The sequence below is a fragment of the Drosophila sulfurigaster genome, chromosome 2L (genome assembly GCF_023558435.1).
Source record: "Drosophila sulfurigaster albostrigata strain 15112-1811.04 chromosome 2L, ASM2355843v2, whole genome shotgun sequence".
Lineage (NCBI taxonomy): Eukaryota > Metazoa > Arthropoda > Insecta > Diptera > Drosophilidae > Drosophila > Drosophila sulfurigaster.
Window position 1 is genome coordinate 14,373,430 of NC_084881.1, and position 27,964 is coordinate 14,401,393.

The window sequence follows — 27,964 nt, forward strand, 5'->3', positions numbered from 1 at the left end:
TGTCATTATTATTATTTGCTAATTATTTAAAAATTTTAAATTATTTTTGCATTTTCTTTGCATTTCAGATATTTTTTTTTTGCAATGTATTTTTTCGGTTCTTTTTTGTTCTTATGCTAAAGCTGGCTCAGGTTAAATTTAATTTAATTCATTTTCTTTTTTGTATTTTATTCTTTTCAAAACGTCACTTATTCACCGTAATTACTTAATATAGCATTTAAATTACAAACTCATTTACCATTTGTTAATCAATATAAATACTGGCAAGCTGCATCAGATGATGTTTTTTCTTTGTTCTTGTTGTTTTTTTTTTTATTTTTTCTGATTCCACAAAGAGTTAATGATTCGCTATTTGCTGTTGTTTCGTTTATAATTATTTTTAACTCATTCATTGCGTTGCAATTTTGTAAAATTGTAATTCTCATTGCAATTTGATCAATATTAATATTTGCACATCAACAATATGCCCAAAAGCCTGCCAAACCCACACACACAACGCAGCAACATAATAATTATTGTGCAAAAAGTACTCGTTATTTTAATAAATTTGCATTTGCATTTCGCAAGCATATTACAATCAAAGCCAGAGCCAGAGAGAAAAAAACAACACACATAAAACATGCATTTTAAATTATGCGGCCTGTTTTAATTTATGCTAATTAATATTCAATAAAAGCTTATATTCGAAAGAGAGAGAGAGAGAGCGACCTCAGTGGTCTCAACTCGCGCTGAAATTAGCAAAAATAATCTCTGATGCTGCGCGAATTTAATTTAATACTTTTTCCCTACATTGTTTATGCAAATAAAGTCAATACAGCAGTGCGGTGAAATTAATTAAAACTTTATTAGTATTTGATTAGGACGCGAGAGACTCGAAAGCTAAGCACAACTCGACATCAAATGGGTAAACAATAATAAGTTTTAAACAAATAGCAAATGCAAATTAAAATATAAATAAATGGATAAGTTACGCTAAAATTAGCCATTACTGTGTAAATTAGCATTCCAAAATTTTTAGATTTAATACTACTCGTGATGGAAAAGTAGCGATAAAAATATTTGGCAACAAATGCGCTTTCGAGAGATCAATTTAATCAGGTAAACTAAATGCATTAGGCACAGTTGACTGCAGGCATTTACATAATTTGCAGCTTATAGCCAAATACAAGTTGCAGTTGCACAATTCACAACTGGGTCAATTCTATTGTGTGTTGTGTATTGTGTATGCTGTGTGTGTTTGGCAAACTTCAACACAAACGTGACTTGCACAAGATGTGCTAAGCCTATTTAAGTATGCGTCATATTGAACAGAATTACATCGAAGTGTTCTTCTATAAAGTGTTGTGTATAATCGTAATGTTCATTTTGCCGACAGTTCTTGTTGTTCTTGTTAATAAATAGTATAATATTTAGTTATTATTATCAATATTTGTAATATTGAAATATTGCACGACCAAAACTCTTCTCTCTCTTCTAGCTTTATTCATGGGGCACGTGTTTGCACGTAAATTTAACTAACCAGCCAACATGCTTAGCTTGCGTTGCATTTACATCCTCTCACTGTATTAGCGGCGAGTGCTGTGAGTTCTCACTGAAATCGACCGTGTAGTACATGTCGTTCTCCAGATTCATGGCCAGATGCCGTTGAAAGGGTCTCTCGTGCAATTGACCCCCTAGCGTGCTCTGCGCTTGTGTCTGTGCTGAGCTGTTGCCATTCGTTTGCGCTGGCAAATGACGCGTCGACTGTGCCGCATTGCCACTGCCACTGCCACCTTGTGTGGCACCTGCCGCAGCAGCAGCTGGAGTTGCAGTCGTGCCGAGTCCTTTGCCACTTAGCCAATGCTTATTAAGTTTGCCCTGCAACTTGGGCCGACGACTGAAACCCAAAATGGGTATAAACGAAGTGGGTCGCGTTGAGAATTTTCGATACGTTTGATTCACCTTGCAGTGACAGATGGTGACCTGGTTTTTGCGAAACGAAAACGAAAAAAAAAAAACGAAATGGTTAAGTAAGAGATTTCAGGTCAGCAAAGTCATTTATTAGTGTTCACAAAATGTGTGCTGTTATAAATAATAATTGCAATTTTAACGCAAGTTTGCACGATTGAGCCTGACTACAAAATTCACATTTAAATTCAAATTTGCAAAGTCAAGTTGTAGCTGGGCAAAGAATCTTGCAACATGGTAATGAATATGCAACGCAGCTTTGCGTTTAAAGTGTGTTCCCCAAACCAGTTTTCGTTAGTTGGTCAGCTTCTTTTAACCTCTTCACGCCGAGTGGAAATGTGTCTGTGTCTGTGTGTCTTTCTGTCTGTGTGTTCGTGTGGAAAACTTACCACGACGGCAACGATGAAAATGGCGGCCGCCAGAACGCCAGCCGCAAAATATGCATTATGCAATTCAATGGGACTCTTAAGCACAACCGATGAACCAAAAGTTTTGTCATTAAAATTTCTGGCGTTCACATCGTCGACGATAAATTCACTGGAGCTGACGACCGTCTCCACCACAAACTCATCTGCGAGAATAAGATAGAGAGCGAGAGGAAGAGGAAGAGAGAGAACATTAATGTAAATGTGGTTAGTTCATTCGACGGGGGAGTCTCGACCAGGCTTAGTTGGCCACGCGGGAGTGTCGCATATTTTTCGGGTTAGCCCCGAAGTTAATGAGCATTGGGTAATGGCAAAGGCAAAGCCAAAGTCAGCAAAGAGATGCTGGGATTGAGGGAGAGGAGCAGCAGGGGAAATCACTTACCTTCGCACATAGTGCCCGTGTAACCGGGACGACAGGCACAGTAGAAACTCTCTCCGCTGGACCAGCAAGTGCCGCCATGTGTGCAAGGATTCACGCTGCACTGCTGAAAATACTGGGAAAGTTATCGCATACGTTGATATGTACACGCTGCGTATACGCAATATTTGTTATGCTATACTAACTAACAATTACTTGGGGGACTTTTGTGTCTGTGTCTGTGTCTGTGTGCTGTGTCTGGCATGTTAAATATTAACGCGGCGCATAATGGTGCGCCATAGTAAAATGTAATTAATTTGCTGCCGCCTGGCAGCAGCAGCAACAGCAGCATAACCATCACAATCACCAACAGCGGCTGCGGCAACAACAGCAACGGCAACGGCAACTCATCAGAGTCCAAAGCGCGGTGCCAGACAACAGTAGTTGTTGGCGCAGTCTCCGCTGGCACCGCTGCGAGACAGGCTACCTTAGAACTTTCCTTTCTGATGCTCGCCAAGCTTTGTCTGTCGCTGTCTCTGTTGCTGTTGCTGGCAATCTCTGGGTTTTCTGTTATGGAGCTGGGCTTCTTGCTGCCGCGGTTGAAGCCTCGTGTCCGTCTCCAACAACATAATCATCATCATTATGATTGTCAGGAACAGCATCATCAGCAATTTCATCAACATCATCATCAGGGTAGCCTTCATTATCATATCGTGTCAAGCTTTAATTATGAAGCTTTGACGCTTAATTTATGTACATTGTGTTAAGTTTTATTTTACCACCGCAAATTATCAAGTCATTGGGCGTTTATTAAATGCCCTGAAGTAGACTCTCATTTGATAATAATGGACATGCTAGGCACACCAAAATTCCCCGCTTTTTCTCCACACCAACTAAAGACGTTGCCTTCACTTTTGTCGTTAGATTTTACCTAGATGGTCAGCTCAATTAGTGTGCTATGTATTTGCTTTCATTCAAAATTTTGCAGAGCATTGAATACGCTAAGCATAATGGAAATGAACTTTCAAGATACATAGTTGAAATTTCGTTGAAATAACTTTATGTCAGATACTTTTGATTCTATTTTTCTGATGTTTCTAGTACATAAATCTCGTTGTATCTATTGCTCAATAACTTGTAGTTGCTTTTGGATTTTTGTATCTCACAAACTTACATATAAACAGTAATTACTTAAATCCCTTTGCTCTCACAATCCTCTTGCATAGCAAACAGGTTTTTCCAAATAAACTTCATTCCCTTGTATCATTTAATTAATCTGCAGCTGGACGACTTTGCTAATTGCTTCTCGAAATTTACAATTGTAATCCGTTTAGACCAAGTGAAATATACATACGAACATAGTCGTCTGTATGTGCAGATTTAGCTACAATGCTCATGCACATCTGATCAAAGTGATTTCAACATGTTCAACATGGAGAAAACAATGCAGCATCGTAAATATGCCAGCAGACACGAACTTGTAAAATTACATAGTTGCATTGATTGCATGGAGAACAACATTCACATTTACACAACGAATACGAATGCGAATATGGCAGAGCGTTGCTATGCAGGAATAAATATTTGTGGATTTCCATGCTCGTCTGTATGTAAATCTATCTGTCCGAAGCCCAGCAATTTGTGAGTATTTTGGGCTTTTTGTTATGCACCTCCAACTGGCACGTTCCGTCCCCCTTCCCCTTTGGCCCCTTTCGCCTTCCACTGCACCCACTCAACAGACAAGCTCTGGCCTCAATAGCAAAACCAAACCAAGGGACAAGGCGTAGACCGAGCAGCTACAAGCAATGAGCTCGTAACATGTGGAGGGAGTAGAGAAGTCGAGTGCATAAATCATGACTTACCGTTCGTGGCATTTGATTACAATCCGGTCCATTGCGACCTCCAGGGCATTCGCAGCTGAAATCATTTCCATGATCAATACAGCGATGTCCTTCGGGGCACGGCTTATTGGCGCAGAAATCAACCTAAAACACAGACAAAAACAGTAGCAACAGTAGTAGAAACCGAAACCGATACAGAAACAAAACCAAAAAAAACATCAGCATCCAAATCGAAATCGAGAGCCATGGAGAGAAAGTCAGAAATCAAAGCATATTGAAAAACGCCAGACTTCATTACATATTCAAAAATTTATTGGCCTCACATACGACTACAACAGAATCGGAGTCAGAGCCAGAGTCAGAGTGCTATCCATATCAGGGGGTAGGCACAGTTTTTTTGTTTATCTTCCTTTGGTTTTTCATACATGCATTTGTGGCAGGAAGCATTGGCCTGGGTAAATTCAATCAATATGTCCGCATAACATTTCCTACTTGACTCTGACTCTATGCATTGAAATACGCCACTTTTTATGGTGGAATCTTGACAGCTATGTTGCTGCATATTAAAATATATTTGCGGTAGAATATAAATAGCAGTTTAATTATGCAATAGCTCAGCAAATGATTGAATTGAATGTACTAGGAATAATCTGGTTAGATAATAAATAAAACGTGCTTCTATTTCAACGTATAATGCCGTATTGATTTACTCTCTTTACCTAACAACCAAAGTGTATTTTTTTGCTTCGCTTAGACCTTTACTTTTTGCTCTTTTACCACTTACCTTGATTTGGCAACGGGTGCCCGTGTAGCCCTTGGTACAGCGACATTCGAAGCTGCCAATGTGATCGATGCATTCGCCGGCATTTTGACATGGATTCGATTCGCATTCATTATACTCAAAGTTGCACAGCTCGCCAGAGAAACCTGCACACACACAAAAAAGAACCAAAAGAAGCACATCAGATATTCAGAGTCAATTTTGAGGGGACGACGTAATGTAAATGTGCAAAATAAATGAAATGGAAATTTGCAAATGCTAGCGCGACACTCAATGAAGCGCAGCCCTTCTTCTACTACTTCGTCTCTTTTGATTTTCCCTTTTCGTATTATGCACATTTTCATTTTCGTTTTCGAATTCGATTTCATTGTTATTGAGTGCGATTTGTGCAAATTGTGCGAGTGTTTGTTGCGTGTGTTGAAAATAACTTATCGAGGCGTGTTTCAATCAATTTTAGAATGCGCATGATTAATGCAATTCCACATCGCGTATACGCAGCGTTATACGTTACCTGGCTGACAAAAGCAACGGAAACCATCCTCCTGGTCCACACAGATGCCATGAACACACGGCGACGATTCGCATTCATTCAAACTGTGCTGACACAACGGACCCGTGAAACCCGAGGCGCAATCACAGCTGCAAGTAAAAGGGATAAGCATAAGTCTAGTATGGATTAAATTCGACTGTGGTTGGTGTTCGGCTCACTGAAAGTGCGTGGAGTTGCCCACACAACTGCCGCCATTCATGCACTCGGCCGGATTGCAGGGATCCGATTCATACTGACAATTTTTGCCCGCATAACCTGAAAGAAAGAACAAACACCAAAAAAAATAGAGCCAAGTTACCCAACATGTTGTCAACATGGATTAGCTTGCGCCGGGCATATCGCTAATGACCTTACCGTACGGACACAGGCATTGGTATGAGTTTCCCTCGTGGCCCTGCGAGAGGTCCACACAGATGCCATTATTGGTGCACGGACTGGGGTTGCAGGCATCGATCTCCTCACAGTGTGGGCCAGCGAAACCGCTACAGCATTGGCACTCATACTCCTCCATCGATGGGTTCGAGTAGCAGACCCCTTTGCCAGAACAATCGGCGTTCTCACCGCAATTGTCGGTTTTCGTGGTCACCTTTAGACGCACACACTGTGCTCCCCACAGCTCGGACACCACTGTGCGAGAGAGCAAATTAAAAACACAACAGAAATGAGAGCGAGCGAGATAGAGAGAGAGAAGAGAGAGCGAGAAAGAGTTGTGAAATTAATTAAACGCGGCATAGACACAAAAAGTAACCCCAAAGCCAAAGGAAAATGACAGGTTAATCGATAAAGCCGAGGCTGCTCTACACTACTGAATCAATAAATTAAAAATAGCAACAACATAAATATTTATTATTAACAAGTATTCAGTGAATGAGAGCCAAATTGTTTAATAAATAATAACTACAAAATAAACCCATTTACAGATATAAGACCAAATACAATTATAAACTTCATATTTGAAAATCATATCTCGTTAACCATTGACTACTATTTATTTTTTTTTATTCTTTTATTTTATTTGCAATCTATCTATCTAAAGATAATAAGTAAATTCTGTGACAAATGGAATGAATTGACTACTATAATTGAATAAATATGAAATAAATAAATACCGATTTCAAGTCTAATTTCTTAGGATGCATAAAAGTTGCTAGACTCCTCAACTGAAGCATCAGCATAACCCATAGGCTTGAGCCTCACAATTGTGGCATAGTTGGCTTACCAATTAGTAGGTTGACTCCCTCGGTTAGATCCTTGTCATAGAGCGTAACCAGTTTCCTGCCATCAACCACCAGTGGCGTTATGTCCAGCAGGACGCCTTCGGTAACATCGCAATGTTCGTGGCCGGAGCGTGTTACCTGATATACCTGTGCGGCATGTGCGGCGCTTTGGCTATAATAGATTTACCCCCACAACAGGAGAAAAAGAGACAGAGAGAAAGAACGAGGAAGAGAATGATAAAAACTGTTACAAGGCACTCGAAGTGGTTGCTCGAGTTATAAATATGAGTAGGCATTCAAGCATCGCCTGTCGCTTCGTGTACTTAATTAATTAAAATTTATTTATATATATAAGCATTTCCCCCCATCTGCGCATTCTCACTTTGTTAACGGAAATTAAATAACGCCAAGCGGAAATTAAATTAGCCGACAACTATGAGCAGAGTTTTGCTTCCTGGAAGCAGTTTCTCCACTGTTTACCACTGTTAAAGCTGCCATCAAATAACTCATTTAGTTCATAATTGGACTTTTGTGCACAAATCGACTCGACTCGAATCGCAATCGCAGCCAGCTGAAGCTGAGTTCAATTTTGAATTTTCAGTTGGGTACTTTAAAGTCAAGTAAAGCCAATTGTTTGCATGTTCTTGGCCAGTTTAAGGACTTCCACCGCAATAAGTTAACAAAACTGGTAAAACTTTTGCTGCTTTTGACACTCCGCACTGACAACTCGGCTCCCGGTCTCTCGCTTCTTCTTCCACTCTCCTTCCGCTCAACACTCCGCTGTCGAACACACCTATCTATCATACCAAAAGTATAAAGTTTGCAATTTTTTTTGAACAACACGCAGCAGCAGCAAGAGTTGACACAGCTAACAGATACTCAACAAATAAATCAGAGAATTGCAGTTAGGTGGCGACACATTATACCCAGCTTGATCTGGTTACAGGGTATAACTTTTGGGAAACTTTACCATCTATGTGCTACTTGCTTTGGCTCACATTATTATTTGTTGCTGTATATTTGTTACCAGCTCTCCTTCTCTTCTTCGTCTTCTCCCTTCTCTTGACACACACACACACACACATACACTCACACACACATATTAAATCGATAATAAAAACTTTTTTGACATCTCATTTTCATAGTTGGCAACTTTTTTTTGCCGCAGCTCACGCTCAATGCCTTTTCCACTCTCACTCTCTCTTGTGCGCTTTGCTCCCCACGTTAACCCAATTGTTTGTGGTTTTATGAACAGGCGGAAGATGGTACAGTACGAACTCAGTCACTCACTCTATGGGGACCATCGTCATTTTGGGCCCACGGCAACTCAAATTGAACTTTGCTGGCCTTAGGCTAATTTGTGGCACAGCACCGAGCAGCATGAAGAATGAAAGCAACACGATGAATAGGGCTCGTAATTCAGCATTGAATGCAACCTTTTTTCTAAATGTTTGCACTTATACACATAAATATATATTAAGTATACGTAGCGTAGATAAGAGCCCAGCGAATAGAGACAGCACTGGAATGTGCTGTGGACTGTCAGAGAAACGTGATAATTGCCATGGCCTTTTAACAGGCAAAGGGTCAGCAGCTGAGTCCTGTTTTATACTATATAGTAGAGGAGCAAAAGGATGCTGCTCTGCCTCTACTTCTGCTTCTGTCGCTGACACACAAAATGACTAATAGTCAGCGAAAGAGAAGAATTCTGCGCCCTAGTCCAAGTCGCATTAATATGCACAGTTTGTAAGGGATTTGCCAGCGCTATAAAGTAAACAACAAAAAATACGAAATAGGAAATGGGGAATAGGGAAATGGCAGGGAAAGCACAAAAAAAAAAGAAATGAAAACAAACCAAAATATACGATATTTACTTAGAGTCTCAGCCAAAGTGCGTGGAAAAGCGAGATAGGTCAGACAGAAGAAAAGAAACAAGAAAAAACGAAAACAATTTAATAAACTGTAAAAAGGGCATGATAATGGTGAAACGTGTCTGGGACACAAGAAATGGCGACCTGTGGGCTTCACAGCACCAAAGAAACTGGCAGATAGCGAGAGGTCAATTGGGTGCAGCAGTAAACTAAACGTGTACATCGAGTAGTCGTGGTCGTTGTTCTACTTGCTGTAGTGTGGGCGACCCCAGCGTGCAAACGTGCTGAAGTAAAATCAATAAAATACCCTAATGGATGTTATTATATAATAAGCTGTAGAACAAACTCGTCTCGTCGAACATTAAAGCACATTAAAAGAACATAAAAATAAAAAAATCAAACTATACACTTTATGAGAGTCTAACGAAAGGATACGTTTATGCGTAGACAAACAGAAACAGCCAGACAGGCACAGTCTGCAATCCGCAAGATCCAAAGAACTGAACTCTGTCAGACACCTGACGGCAACGTTGCGCCTGCACTTCAACTTGCGCTCGTGCTTGAACTCACATTCGCTTCACAAAGTTCCCTACGGCCTGAGAAGGGATTCTGTTGCTGCTGCTTCTGCTTCTGCTACTGATGATGATGATGTTGATGATGATGCTGATGATGCTGACGATGCTGATGATACATAATGACAGTTTGCCTCGCGGCCAAGTCAGTTACTTTGATAAACTGCGCTCATAACATCTGTTGGCATGCAACTCAAACTAAAGGCACACACTCCTCTTTTTTTCTTTTTTTGTTTTGCTTTTCTGCTGACTTGCATTGTTTCTGCTGCTGCTGCAGTTGGCACCGCGTGAAGTGCAGTTGCTTTTTTTCTGTGTGATAATGCATTTGATCACAGCTTAGCAGCAATTTAAACGTAATGTGCTTAGGTCACATGAAGATAAAGAGAATTCGTAATGAAGCAGCAGTGCAATGTGTTTGTGCACTGCTTGTCTAGTGTACTGTGTACAACAAGCAGTGCAATTGTGTTTAAAACATGTATACGACATGTTTAACTATTGAAAATGGTGTGATAAAAGTCAAACAGAAGAAAATCTTATTAAACGTAGTTGTCACTGCTCGTGTATATTTCAAAAACATTAAAATGTCGAATTTATTTAGCTTTTTTATAGTATGTGTTTTTTTAATATAACCTATCAACAAAATACTATCCAGTGTCAAGTTTAAAGCATTTTTTGTTTGTTGACATGTGGAATTTTCCATTGAACAAGCAGCATTCCATTTGATGTACTAAATGCCGATTTCTGCGTGTTAAATGCATTGATTGAATTCACACTTCAAAACAGAATGAATTGTTAAGCTCGGAAAATTTACCTGTTTGCATAGCTGTTGTTTAGGTTGTGCGCTGTGCTCAGCATGGCATCATTGATTTCAACAATTAAAATATCGCCGGATTGAATTTCTGCCTCGCCCTCCCACGTCAGCACATTGGGCGCACAGTGCTCGCCTGGTTTACAGTGCTCAGTAGTCTGCGAAATAAAAACAGTAACGACAAAAAGGTGGTTGAATTATTTAAATATTTTCACTAGCTACATAAATTAGGGGTTGCAAGGCTACGGCTGCTGTTGTGGCTGTAAATGTTTTTTTGGTATCTACCCCAGCCACGGCCCGCAAAAAGTTAACAGTCGAAAGGGACCAAAAGGTTTGTCGGCTCGCTCGACATTCTCTCTGCGGTTGCCTGGGCACAGCCACAAAAACGAAATGCTCCAGGCTGCGGGAGCGAGAGACGAAAATAGAAAAACTGAAAACGGTAAACTGAATTATTAAACAAGTTTTCTAATTTCAGTTTCATGTCGTCGTCTAAGCCGTTTGCCAGCCTAACAAATTTACATACTAACCACACACCAAACCTAATAAACTTCCCTGCCAAAAAAAGGTTCATTTTAGTCATAGTAGTAGTTGCTACGAAATACTACGAAATCCATGTGCTACATTTATACTTGCTACCAACTGCCATATGCATAGATCCACTGACTCTGCGCTCTCTATCTCTGCTTTTGTTTTTTATTAATTTGGGTTAAGCCACGCACAAGCTGACTGCCAGCTCAGGCTGTGATGTGATGTGAGCCTGTAAGCCTGTCCGCTTCATCCATTACAATAAAATGGGGTTTGTTGATGGCCGAGAGATGGAGAAGGTCAGGTTAGCAAATTTTAGCATATTTCGCTCAATTTGAAGCGGTTTAGTTTTTTGTTTTTGCTTCTGTTTCTGTTTCGTTTCCGAGGATTTGTCAGTGCTAAAATTTATGGCATTTTAATAGCTTGTCCTGCATAAGAATGTACATTGTGCTTTATTTTTAGTGCTTCACATAAAATGTCAAACAAATTTCCATAGAAATGGGGCACATACACATTGAAGACTATTTTATATGCATATTTGTTTGCTTTACGCAAATTCTCATCATTGACAATGTTTAAATTAAGTAAACTAAAATTAGAATTGCAATATATATTTCAATTAATATTGTCATTAATTGGTGAGCTAATTTGCTGCTCCACTTGTTGCCTGCTCAATAACAATTATAAATACACACATCTCAACCAAAAAAGGACAATGCCTCAGTCAATCCATCAGCCAGGCAGTCAGGCGAACAATTGGCAAACATTTGACATTTTCAAATGAACCCAAAGAAATTTAATCCTTTTGAGATGGCAAAGTCCTAGGCTTAGCAGAGGAAATTATTGATCAGCATTTGATGCGACTATTTCCGCAACATGTGTGAAGGGAAGTGACCCAAACAAGTTGACCGGAAATACTCAGATCCTTTGACTATCCATCTCAGCATCTTTATGCAAAAAGGGACACACATAATGGAGTTTCATTTTGTTTATTAAATCACATTTGTTGTTAGCTTACAGAGAACTAACCCAGTTTTACAAATTCTTAGACCCAGATGTGCGTTAACCAGCCATGAATTCAACTGGCGAACTGGGAGAGGGAGTAAAGGACGGGAGCGCAACTTAACAGTCATTTTTAGCGTCCCTTGGCAAATATTTAAATTCATTTCTGAATTTATCCCTTTCAATGACATCTGTCTGGTGGCAATCCCAGCGCTACTTTAATCAGCACAACGGTTTTGCTTTCCTCATTCGCGTCTTTCTCATTTCAATCGGAGTCTCAAGTCTCAAGTCAAAGTCTCAAACTCAGTCGTCAATGTTGTTTAATTAACATCAACGTTTAGTCTTTTGTTTTGTTTCAGTTTGTCATTTAATTTGACGGCTTCTTTGTCTTTATTTCTTTTTTGTTGGCAATAAAATAAAATTAAATTGATTTTCTGTTTACCTTTGATCAGCAAATGTTGCCAACAACAAATCTTTGTCTACTTTCCTTCCATCTTCTGCATTTAATTAAAACATGTCGACATTTTGTTCACCTTGCCAAAATAAAAATGAGAAAAAGACCCAGCCGATTCTTTTTTACCTTGCATCTCATTTTATCTTACTGCAATATCTTCTTCTCGATTCTTTCAATCTTTTGCTCCACAACAACAACAACAAGAAAATAAAAAGGTAAATGAATTACAGAATCTAAAATAATTAAAGAAAACATTCGCATAAGCAGAAGCAGTCATCAGCCTATGCTTCTAAGTCCTACTTGGAATTTCAATGTGGAAAAGGTAAACGCAAATAAGTTTTCCCCTCATAACAGCTTTGGTTGTGTGCTCTTTTGTACTTTTTTTTGTGTATTGTATCTGCGAATTACAATTGTGTTTTTTAGGTCTTCCGGTTTGAAAAGCTTTGCTATTTACAATTGATGTAATTTGGTTGCGATTGCAAAATATTTTATATATGAAAATAAATGGTAAAACAAAACTCTTGTATTTTTAAATCTAACAAATGACAGAGTTTTTATCAAAGGATCTCTGGAGTGAAGTTTCATTTGATATCAATTTAAATATACATTACATGGTCAAAAAAATAAATAAATAAATAAAATGGAGGATTATTATTTAAAATTCTCTATTTTGTATGGTCAATTGCAGCATTTATTAAAGGTTTATTCTATTTGTTTCCCTTTAGAAGCTTTTGTCTATTATTAGTTTAATATTTGACTACAATAAAGCAAATGCTGCAAATTGCTGGTATCAGAACTTGGAGTAAACAATTAACCTATTTCAACTTGACGACATTACGCTGGTTGCTACCTTCACTGTAGCGTATTAAAACTAATCCCAACAAATTAGCAAACTATCAAAGCCTCAATGTCGCTGCATCTGCCAGCAGCTGTAATTCTGTAACTATGCCAAAAACTAAGCACACTAAGTACATAATGGAAAGATGGAGCGAGAGAGAGTTTCTCTATTGAAAGTAGTCGTAATTAGTACTCATTAGGTGTACATTATGTAAATACCGGCTCGTCTCCTCGCTTTTGCCAAACTAATTATTCCGTCTGTTTAAGCAAATAATGCGAGTAGCAAGCATGCGTGGAGCCGAAGCCCAAGCCGAAGCCCAAGGCTAATGCAGAGGCTGCTTCCACCTGAGTCCTGTTTTGCTGCTTAATGGGTATTCAATTGTTTTCGGAGCAAAGCCTTTAAAGCCTCGCTGACTCTCGCCTACTATCAGTTTAGTTTATCAAGCGCTATATATACTCACCACAATTGGCAGAAGCAGCTCGTGCGTTTCATTGCCTCGCCACAAATGTGAATCCTGCGGCACATTTTGTATCTCGCATTCAAGCGAATTGATTTTCTCCTGCAGGCGACTTAAAATACGCGGACGAGCAATTGGCTTTGAGGCCGATTTACCAAGATTAGCCGACTGCCCAGTGACAGGGATGGGAGATAGAGTCGAACTAGCTGCTGCCTGTGGCTGTGCTATAACTTTGACTTTCGCTGCGACCACTTCCAGTTTCTCCATCTGCTGCTGCTGCTGCTGTGGCGGCATCAGCGCCTTGAGCAATAATTTAGCGCGCTTAAGCTCCTTCTGGTATTTTATGGGTTTCACAGTAGTCCAAGCACTTTCTATTGTAGATGCTGCTGCCTCCCCCGCTGTTGCTGTTGCAGAAGCTGTCGCTGTGGCGCCGTCAAAAGTTTGCCTCGTGGGCGTCAAAGTCACGCGTTTTGGCGGCATTGGCGTGACTCCTCCGTTGCTGCTGCTGCTGCTGCCGCTTCGAGTCGTCTCCAACTTTGTGGTTGGCGAACTTTGCCGCAACCTCTCCGTCGGCACTGTTGCCGCTGATGACTTTATAATGCTGCCTGCTGTGGGCACAGTGCTGCTGCTGCTGCTGCCCAGTCTCACTCCCTTTCCTGAACCAGTTCCAGTCGCAGTTGCAGTGCCAATTTCTTTCATTAACTTGCGTTTATTATGTAACAACATTTCGTTGTACAACTCTTTGCTGTTGTAGAACTTTGTTGTCGAGAACTCCGGATGTGATGGCGCAACTATTGACGATGATGACGATGATGTTGCTGTTCCAGCTGCTGCTGCTGCTGCCGCTGACAATGATTTGGCTTCGTGGCCATCCGAGACTTCTGTGTTAAACTTTGTGTTGCCAAAGTCAATGTTGGGCATGGCCATCACATCGCTGGCACGATGCTGCATGGGAAACTCGAAGCTCTTCTTCACACGCCGATCGATGTAACTATCACCAGCTGCGAGTCGGGGCAGCTGCTGTGGACTTCGCGTTGAAGATGTCATGGTTGCTGCCGTAGTACTGCTGCTGCTGCTGCTGCCGCCTGTGGTTGCTGTGGTTGTGGTCGCTGCGGTGTTAGTTGTGCTGCCTCGCGCTTCGTGCAGCTCAAATTTACGCTCGATTTCCGTTATCAAATCATCCTGCTCCGCCAGCAATTTTCGCGTGAAATCACTCGGTGTGGATGCCACGCCTGCCAGCAGTGTTTCTCTTGTTTTTGTTGGAACATTTGTCGTCGTCGTCATTGGTGTTGCAGCAGTTGTCGTCGCAATTGTTGGCTGCTGTTGATTGACTGACGGAGTGCCGTCAGCCACAACCAGCAATTCCACCTCATTGGGCATTAGATTCTGTCGATATTCCTCGGCATTATCGAGCTGCTTAAACACTGCCTGCTGCTGCTGCTCTTGTTGCTGCTGCTGTTGCTGCTCCACTTCCTGTGGCTGCTCTACTCTATCGCCATGCATAATGGACTGAAAATCCTCCAATTTCATCGGATACAGATCAACAATGTTCAGCTTGCTGGCCGTCGATTGCTGAAACAGCATGGCACCATAACGCTTGCGTTCCTCCTCATTGAGATCGGCCAACGTCTCGGCTACTTGATACGATTCCGCCGCCTGCATTTGTATGTTGAGCGAAGCGGGTGAAGCGCTGGCTGCCAGCTCATCAACATCAGCAGAATCAGCCTCGGGCAGTGACTCCGAGTTTTCTTGCTCTTTATCGCCTGCTGAGTCGCTGAACTTAATGCGATAGAGACGATCAAAAACGTTACCCAGGGAGGCAAGTGGCGGCACGGTTGTCGTCATTCCTTCGTCCTCTTTTTGGGTTAGTTTTTCAGACCCCAACTTCAATAATGGTAATGGAAGTATTGTTGTTGTCGCTATGCCAGCAACATCTGCTGTTGCTGTTGTTTTTACTGGTGCAACATCATCAGCAATTGCTGTTGTCTTTTCTCGTGCAACATCTTCTTCAATTGCTGTTGCAACATTTTCCACTGCTGCTGCTGCTGTTGTAGTTGCCACATTTTCTTCTACTGCTGCTGTTGTTTTGACTTCTTTTCCCTTTGTCGTTGTTGTAGCCGTCGTTGTCGTAGTACTGGTTGTTGCCGTTGTGGTAGGCGTGGCCGTTGATGTCGACGAGGCAGAGGAAGCAGTTGAGGAGGAGAGAATACTGCTAGTGGTTATTTCATCCACAATCTCCAATTCTTCTGCTGCTGCTGCTGCTGACGTCACTCGGCTGGTTTCATTGCGCTGAACATTGGCACCGCTGACCACCATGGCGGGGGCTGTGGTCGTTGCGGGGGCGTGGCTGCTCTGCAAGTCATTTATTATGGTCGGAGTTGGCGTTGTTATTACCGACGCTCTCACCCAAACAACATGCAGCAGCATTATAAATGTTAAAATCCAGATTTTCGACATTTCGGAACGTATTTTCAGACGCCCCTCGCGGTATGGAAATAAGCTGTTGTTATATTGGTTATTATTATTAATATTTGCGTTTGTTTGTTCTTTTTTCTTCTTGTGTGTCTGATGTGGTTTCAGCTGCATTGACGCATGGCAACAAAACTGCAAAATACAAACAGAAATAAATACGAAAAGTTATTATTACCATTTTTTTTCTTATTTTGCATTTCAATTATTCGGTTTGCCGTAATCGAAAATACTTTCAATAAAGGCAAATGCTGGACATGTGAAATAACGATGCTTCTGCTTATGAAAATGCAATTAAACAATTGAAATTTAGAAAACAATTGGAAATACTCGGTGCACAATTCTCAAATGCATAAATAATTGAACAAATATTGAATGAAATGCAGCAATCAATAGACATAAAGAAAGACAAAAGCGTAAGAGCAATAAAAACCCAAATTGACAATTTTTACATTCAATTGAATTTTACTCAAAATTAAATAATTGCCAGAGCCAAAGCATCAAGATAAATCAGTTGACAACCTCAATTGAGTCATAAAGGGTCACTCAATGAACTCAATAGCATAGACAAAAGCAATGCCTCAAAATCGTTTTTGTGATTCACTTCTACACAAAATTGATTTGGCAACAAGGAAGAGAGGACGAAAACAGTCGACAGCTTACAGCTCATTGGTTACCAAGCAGACAGTCGACGAAGGACAAGCAAAGCAAGGCATTGAGTCATTACTCCATTTGCTCATTAAAAGGCAGACTGCGTTCTTGTAGTTTTGTGGCTGATGGATTAGACTCGAGCTGAAAGCATAGATGCGCATCATATGCAGAGTATGCACTCTCCTTTTCCATTCAATTGAACTCAAACTTCTCGCAAATATTTGCTCACGATTAGGGGGGCTTCTATTGGAGTTGTGCCATTGATAAGGATGAACGGATGAAAGGCATATATTACTGCACTACACTGCACTGCACTTCGCACTGTTTATTTATGACCTCAAAGTGCTGGCAGCAATAAATCAACAACCTCTTCCTATCCCTTGGGGAGTCTTTGCCAACGATTTCAATTTGTTGCAGCTGCGACGTCAGTTGGACTGTCATTAAATTAATTATTTTCATGATAAAATTAATTAAAATGCATGCGATTCGCTTCTGCAATATCTATTCTGCTTGATGGCTTTCATTTTATCCAACAACACAAAAACACAAAAAAAAAAATCAAGTATACGCTCTGTTGAGAGACAGGGCAGGCAAAAGCAAATTTCAAGCTCTGGTTATTGTGCATATTGAAAAACCTCAGAGGCTAATAGCATAAGGAAAATTTCGAAGGCAAACAACATAAGCGCCATAAGAGAAGAAAAGAGAAGCAGCTCAAGCAAAAACAAATGAAATCCTCTTAGTTTTAAACGAGCCATGCGGCAGAAGCCACCAAGGCTGCTGCCGTCTCAAGAAGGACGACCACTTCATCTTCTTTTTTTAAAGTCGCTTTAAAGCACCGAAAATCTTAATGTAGCTGGTTTCAATTGTAAGCATTTGAGTAAAATAATAGGCTATGGAAATCAACTCTTCTCTTATTTGGAGCCCACTTCAAAGTTCGCTTTTTGTGGAAGTTGTAATTGTAAATAGCTAAAATGTTTGAAAGTATTTCACTAGCCAAATCAACATAAATAATCGCAAATAAAAAACAAATCAAACATTTCACTTGGAATTGGCGAAAAAGCGAGCATAAATAAGAGGCACTCTTATAAACAAAAAACAACAATATTTTGTTGAAACTCTGGAATAATAAAAAGTGAAAATGAAAAACAAATAAACATTTTTACGCAGTCACTTGATGAATGAATGGGGAATGGGGGGCAAAGGACGAGGGCGAGACTACGTCTGGGCGGGTGTAAAAAAAAAGTTTCGTTTTTATTTGTTTGTTGTTGCTGTGTTTTGCTCCGCTTTTACTGTATTTTGTATACAAACAGTTGCAGCCAAAAAGCAAAAGTAAATAGAAATAAAAATGAAGCTTAATTTAAAATGCGACGAAGCGTGGCATTCACTCACACACACAGAGCCATAAAGCAGCGCTAATATCAACACACATAAGCTCACACACACTGACATTGAAGCACTCGCACACACACACACACACACATCCATTCAGGCTCACAGATACACAGAGCACTGGAGTAGTGCTGGGGCGATGCGATATAAAGCTGTAGATAAACTTGCGTCGTTTCCGTTCTCAGACCTAAACAGCACTCCTCATCGCTCCCTTTCTTCCTTTATTTTTTGCGCTCTATGCAAAGCTTCGCTTTTTTATTTAGAAATGTTTATGTGCGGGCCGCATTTTTGGTGTAAAACAGCGCAAAAAAAAAATACACATAAACGAAGCAAAAGAGAAGCGAGCAGCAGCAAGCAACTAAGATAGAAGAAAAGGAAAAAAATGTAGCTAGATATTTAAAACTCGCAGCCGCAAAACCGCTGCTCATAAGGTAAATGGGGATGCCTCAACTGAACACAAATGGCAACCGCCAACAACGACAACGAGCCTGACAACAACGACAATGCGAGACGGTGACACTGCCATTTCTCCACAAAAACATTCCACATTTTGCTACTCGTTCCAAGCCAAGCCAAGTGGCGGCAAATCTCTCGACTGGGATAGACTCAGTCATCCACCCAGCAAGCCAGCCAGCCAGCGAGTGTCTTCTAGCTGTTGTTAGATGTTTTCTGTGAAAACGATTCCCATTCCCAGTCGGGGCCAACGACAAGGTGTGTTGCACCGTGGGCACATAAATAACATAGCAACAACTTTTTAATGTAAATTAAAAATTTAACTAAAGTGGCAAGACGTGCAGCACGAAAGGTTAAAAGTGCTGGCATCGTATAAAATTGGCACGAAAAGAATTTTTCAGTTAATCACGTTAGTTTAACAAACTTGTCAATATATGTTATTTAAATAAAATATTGTGACTCCAAAATAATAATAATAATATGAACATTTGACAAGTTTTCTGGGAGAATAAATTTATGAATTCCGAATAGTTTATTAGCTAGTTACTAACTAACTAATTGAGTTTGTTAGTTTGCGCGACTTTGAAATATTATTATTATATATATCTTTTAAATATTTATATGCCGCATAATATTTATTGAAATTTTCTCAATTGGTTTATTTGTAGCGTAATAAATGTGTTTCTTTTTAAAACAACATTTTCCCAAATGTAATAAGCGAAAAACTTGACGTAATTTAATCTCGTGTTCTTTGCCAATACATTTCCTATTTGTATATGAAAGCTTTATGGCCAAAATAAACAATATATTTTTAATGAATGCGATTTAGGTTTAATGAAGACAATCTAATAATAACTTTGGCACCACTATGCTTGTGCCTTGGAGTGTGTGCTGCTTTGCAAAGAACTCGCATTTATCTTTATTTTTATGCCACAAACACGCCAAAAACACGCAGCGTGAAAGCGGAGGCGGCGGAGAAAGTAGAAGTGCCAAGAAGCAAAGTAGCCACGTTTCTAGTGTAAAACGTATGGAGATAGCAGGCAGACGAGGCGGGGAAGAGTCGGAGTAAGGGAAGTGGGAGCAACTTCACGTCACTAACACAGCACCCCAAAGCCAAAGCCAAAGCCGAGGCAACATTAGCCGAGCCACGCTGATGATAGCAATGCCAATGGTGGCAGCAACGCATACAAATCATGAGGGCACAGAATTGGATAGATTCAGTGAGAGTGTGTGTATGTGTGTGTGTGTGTTCGCTTGAGTGTGTGTGTGAAAGAGAGGGTGAAATCGGGTTTGAGCTTAATCTCTAGAATCTTTTAGTTTTGCGCTATGTAAAGCATAGCACATTTAAGGTGGCTGTGGCTGTGCCAGCGACTGTCTCACGACGCTGTTAGCCGGGTCAACAACATAAACCAAGTCACCAACAAATGCCAACACCCCCGCCACAGCTCCCTCCCACATGCCACACTCATTGTGCCCCCTCTTCTTCGTCCTTGCTCAATGCCTTTCGCATTCAGCTGGAATCGAAGCGCTTCAAGTGGCACTTGTAAGCAGCGATCTCTGGCATTGACTAGTCTGTGAAATAGTGTAGAGTAATGGCTGGTTGGAGGGAGGAAAGGGGGAGAAGGACCTGTATTACGTGGGTTCAACTGCTGGGTCTCGAAGCAGTGGCAGAAAATGTTATTTGATGTAGTTTTAAAAAGGAAAAACACGTACAATCTACGCTGCTCTTGGCTGCTTGGGGGGCTGAACTCCTCTCCTCCTCTCTGCGCCTTCTTGTACTTCTTGTTGCCTGACAATGTCGCTGCTTGTTCTCGATGTTGTTCTTTTTGTTGTTACTCTTGTTGTTGTTGTTGTTGTTGTGGCTTTTTGATCGACTGTTGAATTAATTTTAAGTTATTTGTTTTGGGGCCACTTTTGACCAGCCAAGGCTGCGTTTGTTCGCACTTTTGATTCGATTATCAACGATTCGCACTGTTTTGTTCACGCTTTCCAATTTAGTTGATTCGATTTCAGGTATTTAAAAAATATCCTAATTTAAAAACAATATATAAGTTTATTAGTTTGCAGTATGATACAATTAAATAATTATAATTTCTATTAATTACAAAAAGATGTTTGCAGAAAATTAAAATATATAAACAAATTTTAAATGAAATATTTAATAAATTCATTTACAAATATTATCCAAAGAGCACAAATTTAAAATATATAATTAAAAAACAATTCTTCTAATAATATATATTTAAAAGCGCAGTCGTGTGTATATAATTATTTAATTGAATGTTATTATCCAAAGTGCTCTAATTGAAGTTGCAGATGCTATGCAATTTATATATTATTTAAATTCAACAGTCACTTAATTCTTTTGCCTCAATGGCAGCACATTAAATTTAATTTAAAACAACACCGCACACACAACGCTTAAGTTAATGCCTTCAAGCATCATTCCACAGTACTCGAATTTAAATATACATTTCGAAAATGCTTTCGTAAACTCGCACAAGTTCAAGTTGATAATTGTCGGCGGAATTGTTGGAATTAAAGTGCCGGCTTAAACAACCGCAACTGTCGCTATGCTTCTCGAATGTGAACTTTATTTGCGGGCGCCGAGGGACAAAACAAAGAATTTAAAATGTTTGGCGCGTCGTCGTTTTGCAGGTATTTGGGTTTGTTCTTGTTTTATTATTGTTCACTCTTATTGAGGTTCTTGCCTTTAGTTTTTTCGGGGTCTCACAACTGTTCTGGCATTTTCGCAAACGTGACGCTCGAATGTTGCTCCGCTACTGAAGCAGCATCCACAGCATCGATGCCGATGGCCAGACATTTGCCACTCAGATAAAAGCTCTCGCTTGCCATAAAAGAAACAAACCCAAAGAGAGAGCAAAGCTGGCGACATGCGCACACAGCATCCTGGCGAGCGTATTTCTGTTTTGGGTTTTATTTTGGGCTTTTGTTGGAGGCAGCTTGTCGAGCATTCGTCGAGAATTACCCAAAACATTGGCCAGCACAGCTGTTCGAAATCAGCTGGAAGGGCGCAAGAAATAGAAGATGCCTGAATGATGACAGAAGGGGAAGGGGAGGGAGGAGAGGGATTTTGGGAGGTGGCACAACATGCCCCATCATAACTTGTTCGCGTGGCGGCCATTTTCATTTTTTCAGCCGGTTTTTTGGCTCTTGCTTTTTGCCGTGTGGCGTCTGCATTTGTCACCTCGCTCTTTGTTTGTCGCTCGGCGGCGCCATCAGGTGGGATTGCTTTCACAGGGGTCACTTAAAGCCGCCCTAATGTCTGCCGCCTTTATGGGTTATGAATGCGGCAAGGCTCATAAATGTTCTGGCGTTGTGCGACGAATACGTGACACGGTGCCAAACTCTTAGCCTACTCACAGCACAGAGGTTTTATTGCCTCTTACATCATTTATTGGTTGGCTTTAATTGTGTTTTAAAGCGCAACTAATGAGGTTCATTGCGGTATTCGCAACACGTCATTAATATCGAACCGCGATTCTTGAGCAGCCCCATGCGTAATGAGCAGAATTTTGAAACACGACTGTGGCTGAGAAATGAGAACGTGCCAGCCGAAAAACTTTTGCAGTTTCTCCCGAGATGCGCATCAAAATGAAAGTTCGTGCCAGCTTCATGGCATTTATATGCTGCACCAACTCGGGTCGTAAAATTTAAGGAAAAAATAAAATATGAGAAAGGAAATATCTGTTGACTCGGCGGTGTCTTGGTCTCTTCGTTTCGTTTCACCTTTTTTTGACTTGCATCTCAACGTTCATTAATTCAGACAGTGCCTCCCAATTATGCAGTGCGGAAAAAAGTAATTACGCGTATTAAGCGCACACAACCAGAAATGAAGGCGATTAAGATTTGCGCGATGCAACCTCTTTTTTATTCTCTTGCTTTAATAAACCGTGAAACTGCAAACATGGCTGACAGAAAATGAGACAAATAAAATATTCATCATGGCAAGTAAATGACTGTTTGAATTACTACCTCTTTAGGATAATTGAAATAGCTATCAGATAATGAAGTTAATTAGTCGCATATGAATTTATCTGTTTCTATAACTAACATCAGCATGTAACTTCATTCTGAGCAATTCTCTACAAATTGCTGACGACACATCTCGTTTTAAAGACTTTCGAGAGTGACAATCATACAGGTGTAGCTTAAATCCACACTATAATTGAGATAAATGAGCTTCCGTTGATGGAGCCTAATACTCGACTCGCAAGTAAGCCTGTTAAGTCGGCATGTTGGCAGAACGAGTGCAGCTGGCTTACCACCGCATCTTCCCGTTTTCCTCCCCTTCCCCCATCCCCATCCCTGTCCCCCGTCTCCCCGCAACCGTCAACTTCACATTTCCTCCCCTGCACAATTTGGAGGCTGTTAAGCCATCTGTCAGCCTCATTTATGTTATGCACATTCTGGCAGCCATTTGCTATTAACTTTAATGCCAAATGTGTACACTTGTATAAGCCAGGCTGTAACACACACACACTCATACACACCCTCATGTGAGAGTGCTGTCAGTTGCTGTTTTATCAAATTGGTTGTACTTGGACTTTAATATGACTTAATAAGCTCATTACAAATATTTTTTTACGTTGTCACCACATCGTATATGCAAGGGTGTGTGTGTGTATGTGTGTGTGTGTAATAAATGTAATTTCGAGTTTCGAGGGACACATGCACATGCATACGCGCCGGCATGTAAATATACATAGCTGCAGGGGCGCCACAGCTTGGCATCGACATCGGCTTCGACATCGACGACAGAATGCTAAGAAGGGAATGTGTAGCCGAGAGCTGAATTCAGCTGAAAAAAGTCAACGCAGCTCGTTGCTGCCTTATGCTCATATTTAAATTTGCATAACGTTGATTTTGCTCCAGGAACATTTGCTCCACACTCACACATTATGAGAGAATTGTGCACACACATTACGCATACGACGCGTGTGGCGAGGATCGCTATGGTTTTTTTGTTTTTTTGGAAAGAGAGACTGCGGCCGTGTTTGCCTGCTTGTGGATTATTTTCATTTAATAAATTAAAACATATTTCGCATGCTGTTCAAATATAATTACACTCGGTCTGCGGCATCTACTTACGATTTAATTAAAATTATGTTTCAACAACAAAATTCGCGTTCATATAAATCTGTGTATGTTTATAAATAACCGTTTTTTTTCATGTTGAATGCAAACTTCAACTCGTGTTTGTTATTAATAAACTTTTCAATTGCAAACATACAACAGGGCAGCTGTTCACATTAACTTTTGCCTTTGCCTCTCAGTATTATGCCTTTTGCGACTTATTCCGCTTGCCTATTATTTCTGTTTTGTGCATTTCCTTTTGCCAAATCCACAACTGACATTCACAATAGCTCGACAAAAAAGAAACCACAGAGCCTAAGCTCATAAGCCCACAAAACATCACATAAAAGGCAAACGACAGAGCAGCCAAAGTAAATGAGAGAAAACGAGACGAACGACCGAAGCGTTTTGCTGGTTACGCAATGTGGCTTATTACAAATTTCAGTTAATTAAAGGAAATTTTCAAAGGCTTAAAATGCCACGAGATTTACTCGTTTTTGTTTCCCACACTTTCATTTCTTTTTGTAGCCACAATGTAAGTCGATGTAAATAAATATTCATAGAGGAATCGTTTGAGAAGTGTCAGTAGAAGTATGAATAGTAAAAATAAATTAGTTAGACAATTAAAATATTAACAAGATTTATATAATTAATAACTTGAGACCAGTTTTGAAAAAGGGATATAAAATAGAATAATCAGTGGAGAAGCTTCAAAGTACTTTACTAAGAAGATTATTAAATGAAATGAATGATGAAAATATTTAAGCAATAAATTATTAAAGAAAACGTTTTAACGATGCGAGCTGACGTTATTAAAAAGTCTAAGCCAAAAGCAACTTTTCATTATGACATAAATTTCAGCTCTATAAAGCAGAGTCTAAATTATTTGTCACAATAAAAAAAATTAAGCATTTCAGCATAATTACAAAGCAACCCGAAAACTTCGAAATGATGCCGCTACTTAATCTATTGCAAACACAACTTCTGCTTGCAAGTGAGTGTAACTTAACTAACGTCTTTCATATGTTATACTTCTTCGACTTGATTGTAGAAGAGAATCGCAACATTGCTGCGGCCACACGATTTCTAACCCCTTTGCTGCGCTGTCCCATGACCCAAGTGGTCATCTCTTTTGTGGTTGGTTATTTCGCCACCATCAAGATTACCCAAATCTGTACGCTGATACGGAAGCAAGTCAGCAAGCGCCAAAACCTGGAGGAGTGTGTCACACAGCTGGACTCTGAGAGCGGAAGCAGCGAAGCGATTTTGATCAAGGGTCAAGCACCAACAGATGATGAAGCCCTCTGGCTGACCAGGCAACAGTTGACTGCCTATAACGGAATGCAGGGCAATAACGAGCCCATCTATACGGCTCTCAATGGCAAAATCTATGACCTTAGCTCGTCACGCGATGTCTGCTCGAAGCCAGGACTTTATTCCCTGCTGGCCGGCTGCAATGCCAATCAAGTGCTGAATATTGCATGCGGTTCGATGGGAGTCTGCACCGACGACGTTGTTCATCGTTGGGAGCAGAGTCTCAATGCCGAATTCAATATTATTGGCTACTTAATTGACAGTGACGTGTCTGACGACGACCTCGATGCTAAAACTGAAACCGAAACTGAAACAGTATACAACAATGAGAGGTCGGTTGTAAGCGACGGTAGCCGGGAGGAGCTGTCTGCAAATAGAGAAACTTAGTTTTGGTCAATGTCTTTTAGCTTTTTACTAATAAATGCGCAACTTAATGCCAACTGATGTCGTTTACATTCTTTGTCAGCAATGAACTTGATATGTGCTTAGTACTACTTTTAAAGAGGCTATAGTTTATCACTTTTTGAATAGTCATTTTATTTACTGTACTTAAGTACTTTTAAGCATATTATTTAACTTATTACTTTTACTTTTCTTACTACTTTCCCTACTACTATTTTTACTGTAAGCTAAAAAGTAGTAATAGTAAATTAGAATTGCAGTTCTATTGGGAATACATTACTAATAAGAATTAAAATCTCGTTTGTGTATATTGAAATGTGTTTCAAGCCACAAAAAGAATATATTTTCCAAACATGTGAATTTTCTTTACCGCCTTCTTATCATTTTATCAATTTCTCATTTGTTTTCCAAGTTATTTTCAAATATTATCCCTGCTTAGTTTAACCTAATGAAAACATTTTTGAAAGCCCTTCCTACGCAATCACTATAACATATTGCTGGCTTACTTGAACTACTTGAACTTGTTTACGTGTGTGGGTGTGTGTTGAAAAGCCGTGTGTTTTATTTCGAGAACATTTCCTGCGAAAAGCATAACAAGCGATGAATGGGCATTGGCAAGGTGTACGTATAACATATACGTATACGTTACACGTTCTTGGAAATTGTGCCAAAATCGTTGACCCCTGGCATCGATGGCGCCTTTCGAATGGCTAAATGCTTGGCATTTGGCCCAAATGTGTTTTTCGCCTTGACAAGAAAATATCGATGGTGTTAACGACGATAGAAACAGATTGTTGTGTTCTTTTTCTCTACCCACTACGAAAATGAAAACGCATCATGATGAACATACAACAGTTTAGAGCAACTTTGCTAACATAGTCGATATGGATTGACTTGTATAGGGTATAGCTTAGTCGAGTGTCTGTGTGGAGTCGACAACCTTAACTTGTTTACTCTACAGGCTGTTAACTTTGCCCCTGGCTTCGCGACGTGTGTATGGCAAACTTTTCAGTAGCACCCAAACACGAAGTTGAGTAAAATTGAATTGAAGAACACCGTGGAAAATACTAAGAAAAAGAAAAAAAAAACACTCATGAAACCAGGTGATACCAAAAAGATTCCCATCAGGTGCAGCACACACAGCTAATAAAATCAAAATTACTTTTCAGCCCAAGAACACACACACACACTACAAAACTTGCTGCTGTGCTGAATCGAGTAACTTGGGAATTTGAAAAAGTTGTCAAAAATTGTTAAGCACGCGCTTAAAAATCACCCAAATGTGCAAAAGTCAATGTACAAAATGAAAACAAAGAACAACTTTCGAGGGTCAGCGCCAATATCAAGATGTTTCTGACAGGCGACAAGTGCTATTTGATGTGGCAAGTTCGAACAGGCAGAATGGTGTGTCGAAAGGGCAACAGAAACAGCAGAAGCAGCTAACAGAAACTAATAGGTGTGAAAGAAAATGTGAAAAGCTAGACGAACAAATAGTAATTGAAGGGCACTTGCTGGAAAAACAAAACGAAAACGAAATCTTCTTTAAAGAGACAGTTTTTCAGGCTGCAAACTTTAAAACTGTGAGTAAAATGTTTCAACAACAATACGATAGCAGAATCTCCTTTATAGTTTTTTTAAATGGGAATATTTCATGCTTCTCTTCGATTTACATTCCATGTTCTTAAGAAACAACTGTCAAGTGTGGCAAGCTTAACCCAGTTTTCTTACTGTCATTTCATAAATTGCCACAATGTATCGCAGCTGGGGCGAGAATCATAATTGAAACCAAAGCACATAACAATGTCACAGCCAAGGCATTAATAAGGCTTTAAATATGCCGCTGTGTAACATAGCCAAATGCCCAACGACCTACAATACAATACAACAACAGCAGCAACAAGAGCAACAGCAACAACAAAAAGGCAAATTAGCAATGTTTCACATCAAAGTGCACATTAAATCCGAGACGATAATCACGCAGGGCCTGGAAGGCCAGACGAGATGTCGACGACAACGAGACGAGACGAGACGATAAGAGACGACAGTGGAGCAGGAAAGCGCCTTTTGGTATGCGTCGGGGCATACAAAAAACATAATTAACCGCGACCTGGCGAAACCGACAACCGACAACCGACGACGAGCAGCAACGAGGGCGAAGGACCAAAGACCAAGCGACGTTGCGTCGGCCTATGAGAGGCAAAAGGCAAACACAAGCAGCAGCCACATGCTGCTGCCATTTTACAATTCGCTCTGTCGACATCAGGTTAATGTGACAATCGCAGCTGTTGCCAACGCTCCCGCCCCACAACGCACAACGCACGACCCACAGCCTCTACTTTTGCTCCGACTTGTACAAATTACACAGTTTTGAATATAAAGTACTCAAATAACATACACATATACGACAACGGCAACGATTGCGACTGCGAGTGTGAGTCGAGTATAGAAGACATTCTAGCCGAGCCTTTTTAATGCCTGCCTCGTCTGTGTGTGTGCATGTGTAAAAGGAATGTCGAAGCAAGAGTTGGGTGGCGGGAAAACGC

The 27,964-nt window shown here is 40.3% G+C and overlaps 2 protein-coding genes across 5 annotated transcripts; one reads left to right on the plus strand and one right to left on the minus strand.

Moving 5' to 3' along the window:
• Window positions 1-328: 328 nt before the first annotated feature.
• Window positions 329-20,637, minus strand: LOC133835916 (uncharacterized). Of its 3 annotated transcripts, none has more exons than XM_062266123.1 (12): window positions 20,322-20,637; window positions 13,650-16,250; window positions 10,374-10,528; window positions 7,122-7,291; window positions 6,257-6,529; window positions 6,061-6,157; window positions 5,864-5,991; window positions 5,356-5,498; window positions 4,593-4,715; window positions 2,755-2,854; window positions 2,337-2,518; window positions 329-1,962 (listed from the first exon to the last, which is right to left on the minus strand). In XM_062266123.1, exons 2-12 carry the CDS (start codon window positions 16,230-16,232, stop codon window positions 1,558-1,560), a joined length of 4,359 nt encoding a protein of 1,452 aa, XP_062122107.1. In that variant the 5' UTR covers window positions 16,233-16,250; window positions 20,322-20,637; the 3' UTR covers window positions 329-1,557. The 3 variants fall into 3 exon arrangements, with proteins under 3 accessions (XP_062122107.1, XP_062122098.1, XP_062122090.1); XM_062266114.1 differs by having other exon boundaries at window positions 2,755-2,857; XM_062266106.1 differs by having other exon boundaries at window positions 2,755-2,866.
• A 3,904-nt stretch (window positions 20,638-24,541) lies between these two features.
• Window positions 24,542-25,459, plus strand: LOC133850637 (uncharacterized). Of its 2 annotated transcripts, none has more exons than XM_062286768.1 (2): window positions 24,542-24,699; window positions 24,757-25,459. In XM_062286768.1, the coding sequence occupies exons 1-2, from the start codon at window positions 24,654-24,656 to the stop codon at window positions 25,404-25,406; spliced, it is 696 nt and encodes a 231-aa protein (XP_062142752.1). In that variant the 5' UTR covers window positions 24,542-24,653; the 3' UTR covers window positions 25,407-25,459. The 2 variants fall into 2 exon arrangements, with proteins under 2 accessions (XP_062142752.1, XP_062142753.1); XM_062286769.1 differs by having other exon boundaries at window positions 24,543-24,699; window positions 24,760-25,459.
• Window positions 25,460-27,964: the final 2,505 nt, after the last annotated feature.